Source organism: Choloepus didactylus, chromosome 6 (genome assembly GCF_015220235.1).
Source record: "Choloepus didactylus isolate mChoDid1 chromosome 6, mChoDid1.pri, whole genome shotgun sequence".
Classification (NCBI taxonomy): domain Eukaryota; kingdom Metazoa; phylum Chordata; class Mammalia; order Pilosa; family Megalonychidae; genus Choloepus; species Choloepus didactylus.
The window spans coordinates 89,581,553-89,594,028 of record NC_051312.1 but is presented as its reverse complement, the minus strand read 5'-3'; the positions used below and the strand labels follow the sequence as shown (position 1 = coordinate 89,594,028).

The window sequence follows — 12,476 nt, the reverse complement described above, 5'->3', positions numbered from 1 at the left end:
CTTCTGCAGCGCCAGCCCACGTGGGAGGGGGCAGTGTAGGTCCTGAGTGGCGGGAGGCCCAGGGCAGGAGGGAGAAGTGCATGGGAACTGGCTGAGTCGGCGCCTCTCCCCTGCTCTGCCTCGGGGTGGGGCCTCGCACAGCCCCCTGGACAGGGAGATGGAGTCCGTGTCCCCCGAGGCTGCTCTTGCTCTGCTCCGGGGAAAGGGGAAGAAAGGAACTCACACTCTAGAGACCCTGCTGTGCACCAGACTTGGGACTAGGGCCTCTGACGTCTGTCTTACCACCGAGGTTGATAACATTAAACATTAGCCTGTTTTACAGCTAAAGAAACCGAGGCCTGGGAAGTGAGGCGATTGCCCAAAGTCGGTGGCTGGGAAGTGGAATTGTTGGATTCCCAGTCCTTTCCCAAGCCCTTGCCATTCCCTCGCACCCCGGTGCCAGGCTGCCTCCAGAGGATGGGGAGTGTTGCATGTTGGGGAGCCAAGTGGCCACAGGGAAAGAAGATGGGAATGAGCGTGTCCTGGGTAGGGATGAGATCAGCCATGGGATCCCTTTCCACCTCCTCCCTTCACTGGCAGGAATCCTCCCTTCCTCCCTTCCTCCATCCCTCCATCCCTCTATCCCTCCATCCCTCCATCCTCCCTCCTCGCAGGCGCCCTGTCTTAGCCCGATCCTTGGTTTGGTGCTGACCCCCAGTGGCAGCGACGGGCACGACAGGGTCTTCAGACGAGGCTGAACAAGGGAAGGAGACTTAGAACCCTGACTCTCCCAAATGGAAGGGCCCTCAAAGAACAGAGTCCACAGCTTCCCCCAGGGGTAAATGGGGAAACTGAGGAAAATAGGTGAAAAAGATGCACCCATAGCTAGTTAACGGCAGAGTCGGGGCTAGAACCAGGATCTTCTGATTAATACACAGTACTCTAGGGTTCACAATTGCCATTTATGAAGCACCTACTGTGTGTGAGGCAATATGCTAGAGGCTTTTAACCCAGGTAACAGCCCAGGGAGGGAGATGGTATTTTCAGGCTTGTATAGATGATCTGTAGATGAGGAAACTGATCACCTCCTGGCACTCTACCTCCCCCTCCCTCCAGGATCCCACTGGGGGTATAACCAGAGGGGGGCTTTGCATTCAGCCCCATGACTTCCACAGAAACCCAGGGGACTGTAACAAGTCCTCCATCCCCCCATTTTCTAGCTCAGTGCCCAGAATATGATAATGATAATACAATGTTCAGAGCTATGTATATGCTAGTGCTAGCTATAATCAGGCATCTACGTACACCAACACTAAGCACCCCAAAACAAGCCTGTGAGACATGATTGTAGAGATGAGGAAACTGAACTTCAGAGAAGCTGAGTGGTGTGTCCAGGGTCACATAGCTACTGCGTGGAGAAGCCAGTGTTAGAACCAGGCCCCCCCCTACCTCCCAACACGGAAGGCTTTCTGTTGGCCAGGGAGGGGTACGTTCAGCTGGGTCTAGGCTCTCCCCTCACTGCCGCCTTCCCCCTAGCTAGCCCCAGAGCACACGCTGATGTCCTTCCGGAAGGCCATAGAACAGAAGCTGTACGGGCTGCAAGCTGATGTCACCATCAGGTACGTGTGTGTGTGTGTGTTGGTGGGGGGGGATAGCACCTCTTCCCCTCCCCACTGCATCCGGTTTTCTGCTGCATCCCAGAACCTCCAAGATGGGGGGAGGCGCATTTCTATTATTCACGCACACGTTCTACTTTAACAGCACAACTGTTCATGCAGATGAATCTTGTGCCAAACCCCAGGAAATAAAATAGAGAAAACAACAGACTCTCTGGTTCAGGCTGGGGTGGGGGTGGAGCCCTGGAGCCCTGCCATAGATCTACTTGAAGGAAAAAACTAGATCTATATATATGGCTCAGCACGATGAGTGAAAAAACAAATGGTAAGGTGATGCATTCACTGTGATGCCAATGATATTGAAAAACATCACACAATAGAGACATATAATTTTTCTACATGGAGATATTATATAAGTATATAAAAGTATAAAGGGCTTAAAGAATCCATACCAATCTCATAGCAGAAGTTACCTCTGGGAAGGGAAGGGGGACAGGGCTGCCATGTCTAGTCGGGCAGGTTGCGTACTGAACAAGGGTACCACATATGTGAGGATACCATTCCCACCACAGACATTATAGAATGGTGTATTTACCACAACTTTCTAGTAGGTGGTGGTAAAATGTCTTGAGGAAGGGGCACAGGTGCCTTTTACTGTATCACACTAAGGTGCCATATGGGCTGCTGGCAGCCCTGGTGGGATAAGGTGAGGATGTGGGGAGTAGGGTGAAGTTTGTCAACGGGCCTTGCATTTGCACTGTTACTTCATTATGGCATCAGATGGACCTGGTTCCAAGCCAGGTTCCACTACTTACTGGCTTGTGGGCCTTGAGCTAGGTACTTCCTCTTTCCCAGCCTCAGTTCCTCCATACTTACTATGGAGGCCCAGCCTTTTCTCAGCCCTCCCTCCTCAGCTGTCCCCACTCCCATGAGACCCTCACAGAGCCAGAGGGAGTTGGCCCTTGGGGTTTGCCAGCCAGCACACCTTCCTCTCTGCACAGATGTGGAGCCTGAGGAGCAGGGCCTGCCGAGGTTCCCTGGGGGTTGTGTAAGTGGGTGGGAGGAATGTGTTTCTGGGGGTGGTTCTGTGGGCAGGTGAGGGACCTGGGTGGGCAGGTGACCTGTGGCACCCCCCCCCCCCCCCGCAGCCTGGACGGCGTGCCCTTCCTCATGCACGACACCACCCTGCGGCGCACCACCAATGTGGAGAGGGAGTTCCCGGCGCTCGCCCGCAGGCCTGCCTCCATGCTCAACTGGACCATTCTGCAGAGGCTCAACGCCGGCCAGTGGTTCCTGAAGGTCTGACTGCACCTGGTGCCAGCCCTAGGCACGGGGCGGGGGGGCACGGGATGGGGATCCATGGGGGTGGTGCAGGGGTGGCCCCAGGCCAAGCGGTAGCAGCCTCCTCTGGGCTCTGCTTGTTCTGAGGCCTTCTCCCCCCACCAGAAAAAAGTTGAGGATTATGATGATAGTTAATAGTTAAAGTCATTAATTCTGTACAACTCCAGAGGGAGGTTGATTCTCGGATCTGAAATGCTGCTGTAGGAGGAATGTGCCAGGGTCTGGGAGACATTCCAAGCAAAGCATTCCTTCAGTAAGCAGCGGGTGCGGTAGACACATTTAGGGTTGGGGTCTGCTAGAGCCCCCACAGGGCCACAGGAACAATTTGCCTGATGCACACACCAGCAGACACTGGCATCCCTGGGGTTGCAGCCACATATGTCCATGTCCCTGCCAGGCTGACCCCTTCTGGACGGCCAGCTCCCTGTCGCCCGCTGACCATAGGGAGGCCCAGAACCAGTCCATCTGCAGCCTGGCCGAGCTCCTGGAGCTGGCCAAGGGCAACACCTCCCTGCTGCTCAACCTGCGGGATCCGCCGCGGGAGCACCCCTACCGCAGCAGCTTCCTCAATGTCACGCTGGAGGCTGTGCTGCGCTCGGGCTTCCCCCAGCACCAGGTGAGGCCCCACCCTTGGGGAGCCCCAGCCTGGTGAGTCCTGCTCTGACAAAAAGCGTGGTGTCCCTCCTCACACCTCGGGTTTCTCGTTTGTAAGATGGGGTAGCATGCCCCTCACCTCCCTGACCGGGGGACAAGAAAGGCCTTTTAAATATACAAAGGGCAGGAGCAGGCCCGGGTTCTCCGGTTACTACCGGGCAGTGTAGTCCACATCATTGTGGCATAATATTTTGGGATCAGAGGAATCCGACACCAATTCATGACAGCACCAATTTATGGCCCCAGGCAGAGTAATTGATATCTGGGCTATAAATCTTGTCGTGACAAAGATCTAGAAGGGAGGTTTCCTGAATTGTTGCCAGAGTGATTCACAGCCCTGGCCGGGACCAAGCAGTCCCTTAATAGTGATTGCTACATTTATGCTTTCACTGGGTGCCGGGTCCCACCTCATTTAACCCCAGTTGTTGCTCTACGAGGTGTAGGTGCTCTCATGCCCATTTGGCAGAAGAGAAAGCTGAGGCTGACTCCCTCCTGCCTGCAGGTCATGTGGCTGCCTAACAGGCAGAGGCCCCTGGTACGGAAGGTGGCTCCTGGCTTCCAGCAGACGTCAGGCTCCAAGGAGGCGGTGGCCAGCCTGCGGCGGGGTCACATCCAGCGGCTGAACCTGCGCTACACTCAGGTGTCCCGCCAGGAGCTCAGGTGCCTGCCCTGCGCCGCCCAGGCTCACCTGGGGAAGGGATGTCTGGGTCTCCTGCATTCTTGTCTCCTGGCACCCAGCCAGGCACAGGGCTGGGATCAGAGATAAGAGGTGGAGGCCAACCTGGGTTTGTGTCTGAGCTCAGCCCTCCAGGACTGTTGGGAGGATGCACGAGGTTGTGAGGGGGACACGCTTTACCGGCTGCCCACATGGGCCTGGGGGGGCAGTGGGGACGGCGGGGACCTGCAGGCCAACCAGCCTCTGCCCCGCCCCACAGGGACTACGCCTCCTGGAACCTGAGCGTGAATCTCTACACGGTCAACGCACCGTGGCTCTTCTCCCTGCTGTGGTGTGCAGGGGTCCCCTCTGTCACCTCCGACAACTCCCACGCTCTGTCCCAGGTGCCTTCCCCACTCTGGATCATGGTGAGCTGGGGGATTGTTGGGGGGCTGAGGGCACCTTGTGGGGAGCTCCTTCTGGTCCGCCCCTACCACTCAGGCTAGCTCTTTCTGCACCCAGGGTGTCTCCAGGGAGGGGGCAGGGGGCTTTGCTTGAGGACTGAGGAAGATCCCCATGGCCTGCGGGGCCTGCACTAAGGTGCAAGGCTTGAGGGGAACCTGGGAGAAATCTTAGATCACTAAGGGCCCTAGAAGAATAAGAAGCAACTTAGGATTTGGAGAGTTTTGTTTTGGTTGTTTTCTATTTTGTTTTAAAGGAAAGGAGATAATTGGAAACAGAGGTTAACAACAGGACAAGAACAGGGAACATTAAAATCTGTTGAGAGAAAACAGCGAATAAAACCATTTTTCACTTGGTTGACCAAGCGCCTGCAGACAGGCCTGAGCTCCAGTCCTGGCCCTGCCCCAGGGGGTTTGAGCGAAACCCTCGACCTTCCTCCTGGGCACCAGGGTTGTGGCTGCTGCCACTTTCCTGCCACGGGCATCCATGCGAGGACCAGACAAAGGGAGGGAAAGGGCAGGCAGAGGGTCTTGTTATGGCTCAGATGCTCCAAGGCCACTGAATCAGATCTAGGTCATGGCTGGTGAGGGGGAGGAGGGGGAGGGAGACGGCCTGGGGAAAGGGGAACACGGGAGGAGGGGGCAAGGACAAAACTAAAAAGAGGGGCTGTGAGAAGAGGAGGAAATGGGGACCTGGGCACCCAACTTCAGATGCTGGGATTTATCTGCACCCCTCTGAAACCAAAGATGGTTCTCTTCAGCTCTCTACCTGCCCTTTGTCCTTAAAAACCTCTGAAGGCTCAGGGCTTAGCTCAGAATGAGATGAAATAACTTCCTGACTGTGGCAGCAGTAGCGATGAGCACACGCCAATTTTCAGGTCACAGGGAGCTGCCCCACCAGTAAGAAGTGGCTCCCCAGCCCCCCACCTCCACAGTCACCTGAGGTTGAGGTGGTTTGAGGATGAGCTGCCACCAGGTGGCTTTGCCCTCTTCGGCCCCTCTCCAGAGTCCCCACGCTCCACACCCACAGTCCTCGCTCAGCCACACACACCCCTGCGGATCATGGCGCACCCTCGCATTCATGTTCCAGTCTATCTTCATCAGCTCCTGCCTTGAGCCCCCTTAAGCCTCCAGGCCTGATACACACCATTTCTACACTGAACGTGTTACATCCAGGTCTCCTTTACCCTGAGTGTGCACATGGTGCACACATGCATGCACACACACAAACACACACGCATCCTTTTCCAGCCCATTTTCTACAAATACCCAGAAATGCAGGCACACCCCTCACTCCAAATCCCAGACCCACAGTGCCAAGAGACACTCCAGCAAATTACAATCTCAAGCCCCTGAGCCCCCTCAAGCCCTGGTGGTCCCACGGGGTCTTCCTGCCCGTGGCCCCTCAGTCCGGAGCTCCGGTCTGGACTGGCCATGACCAGAAGCTGCCCACGGGCTGTCTGTCCACAGCCCCCCGATGAGTACTGCCTCCTGTGGGTCACGGCCGACCTCATCTCCTTTACCCTCATCGTTGGCATCTTCGTGCTCCAGAAGTGAGTAGGCCCTGGCCGCCTTCCCTGGCCTTCCCGACCCCCACCCCGCAACAGGCCCAGCCCCTGCCCCAGCTTCCCGAACCCAGCCCGGAGCCCCTGTGCAGGGGAGAAGGAAGGACTCCCAGGGGACCCCAGACCATCCTCCGCCAGCCAGAGCCTGAGGGTTTCTGGGGTGAACACCCACCCAGCTGGGAGCCCAGGGCCAGGCTCAGCATGATTGGCTGTGTGGCCTTTGGCAAGCGGCAGCTCCTCTCTGGGCCCATCTCCTCAACCGTCCACCAGAGGTTTCCTCGTCATGCCACGCTGAAAACCCCCAGCCCCTCAGGATGCCCGATGGGATGGCGGTGGTGGGGATATGTGGTTGGTCCGGGGGAGGGTTTCGGGCCAGGCGGGGACCCCAGCCCAGTCATGAACCAAGGGGCTGGTGTTTTTTCTTTCTTTTTTTTAATGCAGTTTTATTGAGATATGTTCACACGCCATACAAACTGGTGTTTTATTCTTGACTGACGTTCTCTCTCTGTCCCATACCGCTCTGATCCGGCGCATGTCCCTCCTCTCTCCCCCCACCCTTACCCCTCCTCTCTCTCTGCTGCACTCTGGCATCTCACAGCTATCACTTGATCAGGTAATTCTGGTGTGGTCCTCCTCCTCTCCTCTTTCTTCCTCCTCCCTGCCATCCTTTTCTCATCTGAAAACCCGCCCTGCTCCGGGCCTGTGTCTGGGTCAGGTTCCCCTCACCGGGGTCCCCACCGGGTCACCCTCCCAGACATGTGCCTTGCCTGAAGCCGCCTCCGCCCCCTCCCCGCTCTCCGTCTCCCCCACCCTCCCTGAGTGCCTTCTCTGCTTCTCCCATCTTGCTGTGTGTATCCCTCTGCTCTCTACTGCTACAGCTATTTCTGCAGACGGGGAACCAGTGTTTCCTTGGCAGGGTGCAGCCTTGGCCTCTCCCAGCACCCAAGTGTTTCCCTGTGGGGGAGGGGCTCTGAGCACCCCAAAACCCCCAAGTCACACTCATGGGGGCCTTCACCACCTTCCCAGCGCAGACCTATCAAGTCTCTGCCTCTTTCTTTCCCTCCGTTGGCTTCTCCCTCTCTGGGTTTGGCCCTCCAATGCTCAGTCTTGTTTATCGTTCTCAGTGTCTCTCCCCTCTTTCCGTCTCTGACTCCCCCACAGCCCCAGCCCTTCCCCATTCCCTGTTCCCAGCTTTGTCCAGTTCTGCTTCTCTCTGTAGACTAGCACTCACATGCCCCCAGGGACCTCGGGGAGGACCCCACAATGGCTGAGCTTCTTGTCCTGGATGTGCCTGGCTGCAGAGACCCCGGCCTGACACTTTCCTTCGGGAATCTAATGTTCATTTCCAAAACCAGACCTAGGTCTCAGGGATCCAAGCCCTCTGGGTCACATGCTTTGGGCCCTCCTGGGTCAGGCAGCTTTGGTGACCAACTTCTAGGAAGAGAAACTGCACCCTGGCTATGGGACTGCACCCAGCAAAGGGACATTACCTATCACCCAGTCAGCGGACATTCCCTTATGTCCAGCTTGGGTTGATGCAAGCTCACAAGGAGCCCACACACTGTCTGGTGGTGGAGGCAGACCCCCCAGGAACTCTGACAGACATGCTGGGCCCTGCTCAAGATACAGCCAGGGTGGTGTCATCATCTTCCTGGCCTTCAGGAGAGGCCTGATGGAGGAGGGGACCCTGGGGAGCGAGGCGGTGGAGAAGACTGCACCCCCAAGGGCCTCTTTCTTCCATTCATTCACTCAACAAATATTTACTGGGTGTCGGCGACATGGCAGCATGGAGGAGGTGGTGGGGACCCAGTGTAAAGGAGACCCAGTCGCTGCCCTCCAGGACTTGCAGGGCAGCCAGCACAGCCAGAGAGCAGGCTGCCTCCCCGCTGCCTCTTGCTTTCCCCGTGTCTGTCTGCTCTGTTTATCCGCCTGTCCATTTCTGCTGTGCTGACCCCATCTAGAAATTCACAGCAGAGTCCTTGTGGAATCTTGGCTCCCTCCACCCACCCAAGCAAAGCTCAGGCCCTGGGAGGTTGGGTTCTCGTTTCTGATCTGACCACCTGCTCCTCTTGGTAGGCAAAGGTGGGGTCCAGTGAATCCTCTGTCTAGACACCAGAACATTTCTAAGTTCAGAGGCCAGAGGTTTGAGGCTAATTCAGAAGAACTGCAACAGCAAGAACAGTGTCCTGGGCTGGGCGTGGGAACCGTAGTCCCGCCCCCCACTTCAAGCTGAGTTCCTGCATGCCCTGTGCACATCCCACCTCTTAGCCCACTCCGATTGAGTTCACCCCCCCCTTGCCCCTGCCTTAGTCACTGGAAGGATTAGTGCTCCATCCTGCTTCTCAAACTTAGGAATATTCTCTTCCAGTGTTGTCAGAACAGAGGAGCAGATGGCTGTGTGCCACGTCACTTTAACTCCCTTGCCTCATGAACCATGATGACCAGTTCTGAGTATAGAACCCCTGCCATCTCCCCTCCCCTCCCTGCTTTCCTTCATTTCCTCGGTGGGGCCTCCCCTCTGGCTCTGCTCATTCTGGTCATGATGGTTGAGCTGTGGGAGACATCAGCTGGGCTCCCCGAGAGAGTCGTGCCTGCTAAGCCCCAACCCCACATTTCTCCCACCCAAAGAGAGCCAGGCACATAACTGAGGACACCTGAGACAGAACTAACCAACCCCAAGCAGTCTTGCTGGGCAAGGGATGCTGATTTAGGGTCCTGGAGATTAAAAGGAAGGCCAGAGAGCCCTGGGTGGGTCACTAGACCCCGATTTCCAGCTCTAGCTCCGCCCCTCTCTGGGCTTCACTCAGTTTCCCCATCCTTACAGTGGGACAGGAGTCTTGCTGGTCTCTCAGGTGAAATCCAGAGAGGCTCCAGAGGAAGTGGGCAGGGTCCCTGCTGCAGGGGAGGGTCTGGGAGGGACCTGATGCCTGCGGGGCCATCTCTGCAGGTGGCGCCTGGGGGGCATACGGAGCTACAACCCAGAGCAGATCATGCTGAGCGCCGCGGTGCACCGCACCAGCCGGGATGTCAGCATCATGAAGGAGAAGCTCATCTTCTCAGGTGCGCAGCCCCTGCCCCAGCAGGTTGAGACAGGCGTGGGGCTCAGCTCTCTCTCTGTACATCCCACAAGCACACAGATATGTAAGCCCCCACATTCACATGCACTGCACATATGGGGTGCAGCCACTCACACATAGGCACACAGAGAAACATACACACCTCCACACACAGCCAGCAACTCCGAGCCTGTGGCTCAGCATTGGCGCCATGGCTGATGGGCCGGGGTGACACACAGGGGATGGGGTGGAAGCAAAGAGTCTGCTTTGAAGGCCTAACCCCCTTTAGCCTGGTTCATCCATGGACCCCACACACACTGATTTCGTCCCTGTTCGGTGGCAGCCCCTGCTGACATTCCCAGTCTGGTGGAGGAGGCCGATGTGTCAACAAATACACTGAAGGTTGGGAGTCACCAGAGCTTTAACATACGGGGGTGCTGGGTCAGTGTGGGATGCAGAGGAGGAAGTGGTCAGAGCTCCCTGGGGCCATGAGGAAGGTTTGACAGCCCACTTTGCAAGGAGGTGACATAGTTGAAATGGGAAGAACGGGTAGAAGGTGCCTGGGTAATGGGCTTGAGGTGGGGGGCGGACAAGCAGGGGGCATTCCAGGCACAGAGCCTGTGTTCAGAGGGAGTGAGGGAGCACTGCCCAGCCGGGCATCAAGAACTAAGTGTCATCCCACATGGCTTAAGGGGAGGGGCCTCTGGCTGGCTCACCCCAGGATGATGCTGGGAGATGGAGGTCTCGAGGGCTGTGATCAGGAGTGTGGGCTTTATTCTGAAAGCAGAGGGTCATGGGCAGATTTGTCTTCGATCACTTTTCCAGCAGGGGGGAAGGAGAATCAGAGGGGGAAGCTGGAGGCAAGGAAACCAACCATTCCGGTGAAGGATGTGGCCCTGGGGATAGAGGGAGGAGGAGTGATTTGAGAGATCCTGAGGTGTACCTGGATTCAAATCCCAGCTCTGTCCCCGACTGGATGTGTGAACCTGAGCACGCTGTCCAACTGCTCGGCATTGGCCTCCTTTGTAAAATGGGCTAACACCCCCCTTACAGGGTACATGGGCGGCTTAGCCCCCTGCTTGGTAATCACTGGTTGAATGAATGAGGGCCCAGCTGGGACAACTCTAATTTCGAATGGGTCCAAGAATTGTGTGACCATCCACTCAATCATTCGCTCCATTTATCCATTCGTTCCACCGATACAGGCCAGGCACTGCTCTAGGTGTATAAGACACACAGATTCTTGCCCATGTGGCACTTCTGGGAGCTTTCCCTGAGCCCCAAGGCTGGGGTGGAGCACCCGCCCTAGTGTGCCATCGCCCTCCGAGCACTTCTCCAACGAAGCTCTGACCACACTGGGGAGCTCCTGGGAGGAGGGGCCAGACCAGGGCATCCGGGGTCCGCAGACCCCTGCAGTGTGCCTGGCACGGTCATAATGGGTGGTCAGAATGAATGGAAGGCAGGAGGCTGGCCCCAGGCAAGCAGGTTCTGCCCTTCCAGAACTGCCTCTTCTCCTGGTAATGCCAATCAGTCCTTTAGCAGCCAAACGCCACTCACTGACCCTTTCTTAGTGTCAGGCTTGGAGGGTTCAGCCTCGGTCCTCAACCCCTCCCCACCCCAGGTGGGCCCAGCTCCACCCGGCATACCTTTCCCGAGTCTCTGCCGTGTGCCCAGTGCAGTGCTGGCCCTGCGAGCATAAAGACCCAGGTGCCACCTCTGCCCTTGGCTGGGTGCCTGGTGCCCAGTCGGAGGGGGGCACAGACACCAACCACACAGGCTGTGATTGGGGCCAGGGTGGTCACAAGGAGGCCCCATCCCGGCCTGGGAGCTCACAGGAGGTGCTCAAGAGGCTGACATAACACAGATGAGAAGAATTTAGCCAGATTTTATGAAACGGTGATATTGACAGGCGCATCCTCCTGGCAGAGGGCCAAGGTATGCAAAGGCCCCGAGGAGAGCCAACACATGGGTGCCATGCTCAAGAGGGTGCAGGTGGTTTTCTGTGGCTGGAAGGTAGACCTCCAGGGGAGAGTGGACTGAGGGGAGACCAGAGGGTTCCGCAGACACCAAGGGGGCCTTGATTTCAGGCTCGGCACCAACCTTGACCCCAGTAGGCATGCAGCCCACTCATCCTCGTGGACCCCTGTCCACCCCACTACTCACATTCTGTCTCCCTCTGGCCTGACAGAGATCAGCGAAGGTGTGGAGATCTCTGACGAGCTCTCCATATGTTCAGAGAACAATTACGACACTTACGCCAACAGCAACACCACCCCTGTGGCCCCCCGAAATGGGGGCAGCCGCACCAAGACCCTCATGGAGCGGAGCGGACGTTAACTGAAGACGTGTCTGTCCCAGCTTGTACATAAAGTAGGAGCCAGGTGAACCCAGGAGGGCTGGCAGAAGCATGTCTGCACTGGGAGTGTTCTGGGAGCTGGCTTTGCAGCCCTTTGTGGGCTCCAGCCCCTTGTTAGCCATGACACCTCTTGGAGGAGCTCCCCTTGTCCCTGAGGCCCGGCTGGTCTCTCAGACGCCCCCGCAGGCCCGGGGCTCCTTGTTCTGGGAAGGGCAGGGCCTGGGCTGGTCCCCTCCTGAGGCCTCCCCCTGTATCCCCACCTGCAAGCCTTGATGGGTCACTGGGCCATGCCCCTGTGGCAACAGGGGATGTGGATGCCCGCATGTGCCCATGCATGTCCATCCTCCTGTTGGTGCCGTGGGGGTACTCACTTCTCCATCATGCTCCTGCCTCGAGGGCCTGGGCTGGCCTCTACCCCCAGCAGCCCTGCTCTTCATGTCAGACTCAAAGCACAAAGGCCCAGCCCGAGAGGAGCGCCTGCTGCAGTGGTGGAGACCTGTCCTCCTCCCAGTCATGGCCCAAGCCATGTCCCCCAGGAGCAGCTGGAGATGGCCAGAGGAGAGGCTCAGGGCCACCCAGTCCCACACCCAGGTGTCCAACGGGCCCAGGACGGAGAGGCCCTGAGGCCCAGGAGAGCCCCGACTGCCACAACCTCAGAAGATTCCCATGTCAGTGGCCACAGAGCAGGGGCCGCCTAGGAAGTGCTGTGGTCATGGTCAGGGGTGGGTGTGTGGCAAGGAGGGAGGGAGCCCGAGGGGCCTTGACCAGGATGATTAAAGCTGCCATCTCGATA

The 12,476-nt window shown here is 57.4% G+C and overlaps 1 protein-coding gene across 4 annotated transcripts in view; it reads left to right on the top strand.

Moving 5' to 3' along the window:
- The window catches only part of GDPD5 (glycerophosphodiester phosphodiesterase domain containing 5), an 86,317-nt gene extending 73,841 nt beyond the window's left edge, over positions 1-12,476 (top strand). For 2 of the 4 annotated variants that reach the window (XM_037840690.1, XM_037840692.1), the window contains exons 9-17: positions 1,516-1,598; positions 2,744-2,894; positions 3,334-3,552; positions 4,093-4,250; positions 4,526-4,673; positions 6,177-6,259; positions 6,870-6,884; positions 9,219-9,331; positions 11,516-12,476. In XM_037840690.1, the coding sequence (XP_037696618.1) occupies positions 1,516-1,598; positions 2,744-2,894; positions 3,334-3,552; positions 4,093-4,250; positions 4,526-4,673; positions 6,177-6,259; positions 6,870-6,884; positions 9,219-9,331; positions 11,516-11,664 (1,119 nt within the window). In that variant the 3' untranslated portion in view covers positions 11,665-12,476. The remainder of the gene's footprint in view (positions 1-1,515; positions 1,599-2,743; positions 2,895-3,333; positions 3,553-4,092; positions 4,251-4,525; positions 4,674-6,176; positions 6,260-6,869; positions 6,885-9,218; positions 9,332-11,515) is intronic. The other 2 variants (XM_037840694.1, XM_037840693.1) reach the window with 2 other exon arrangements.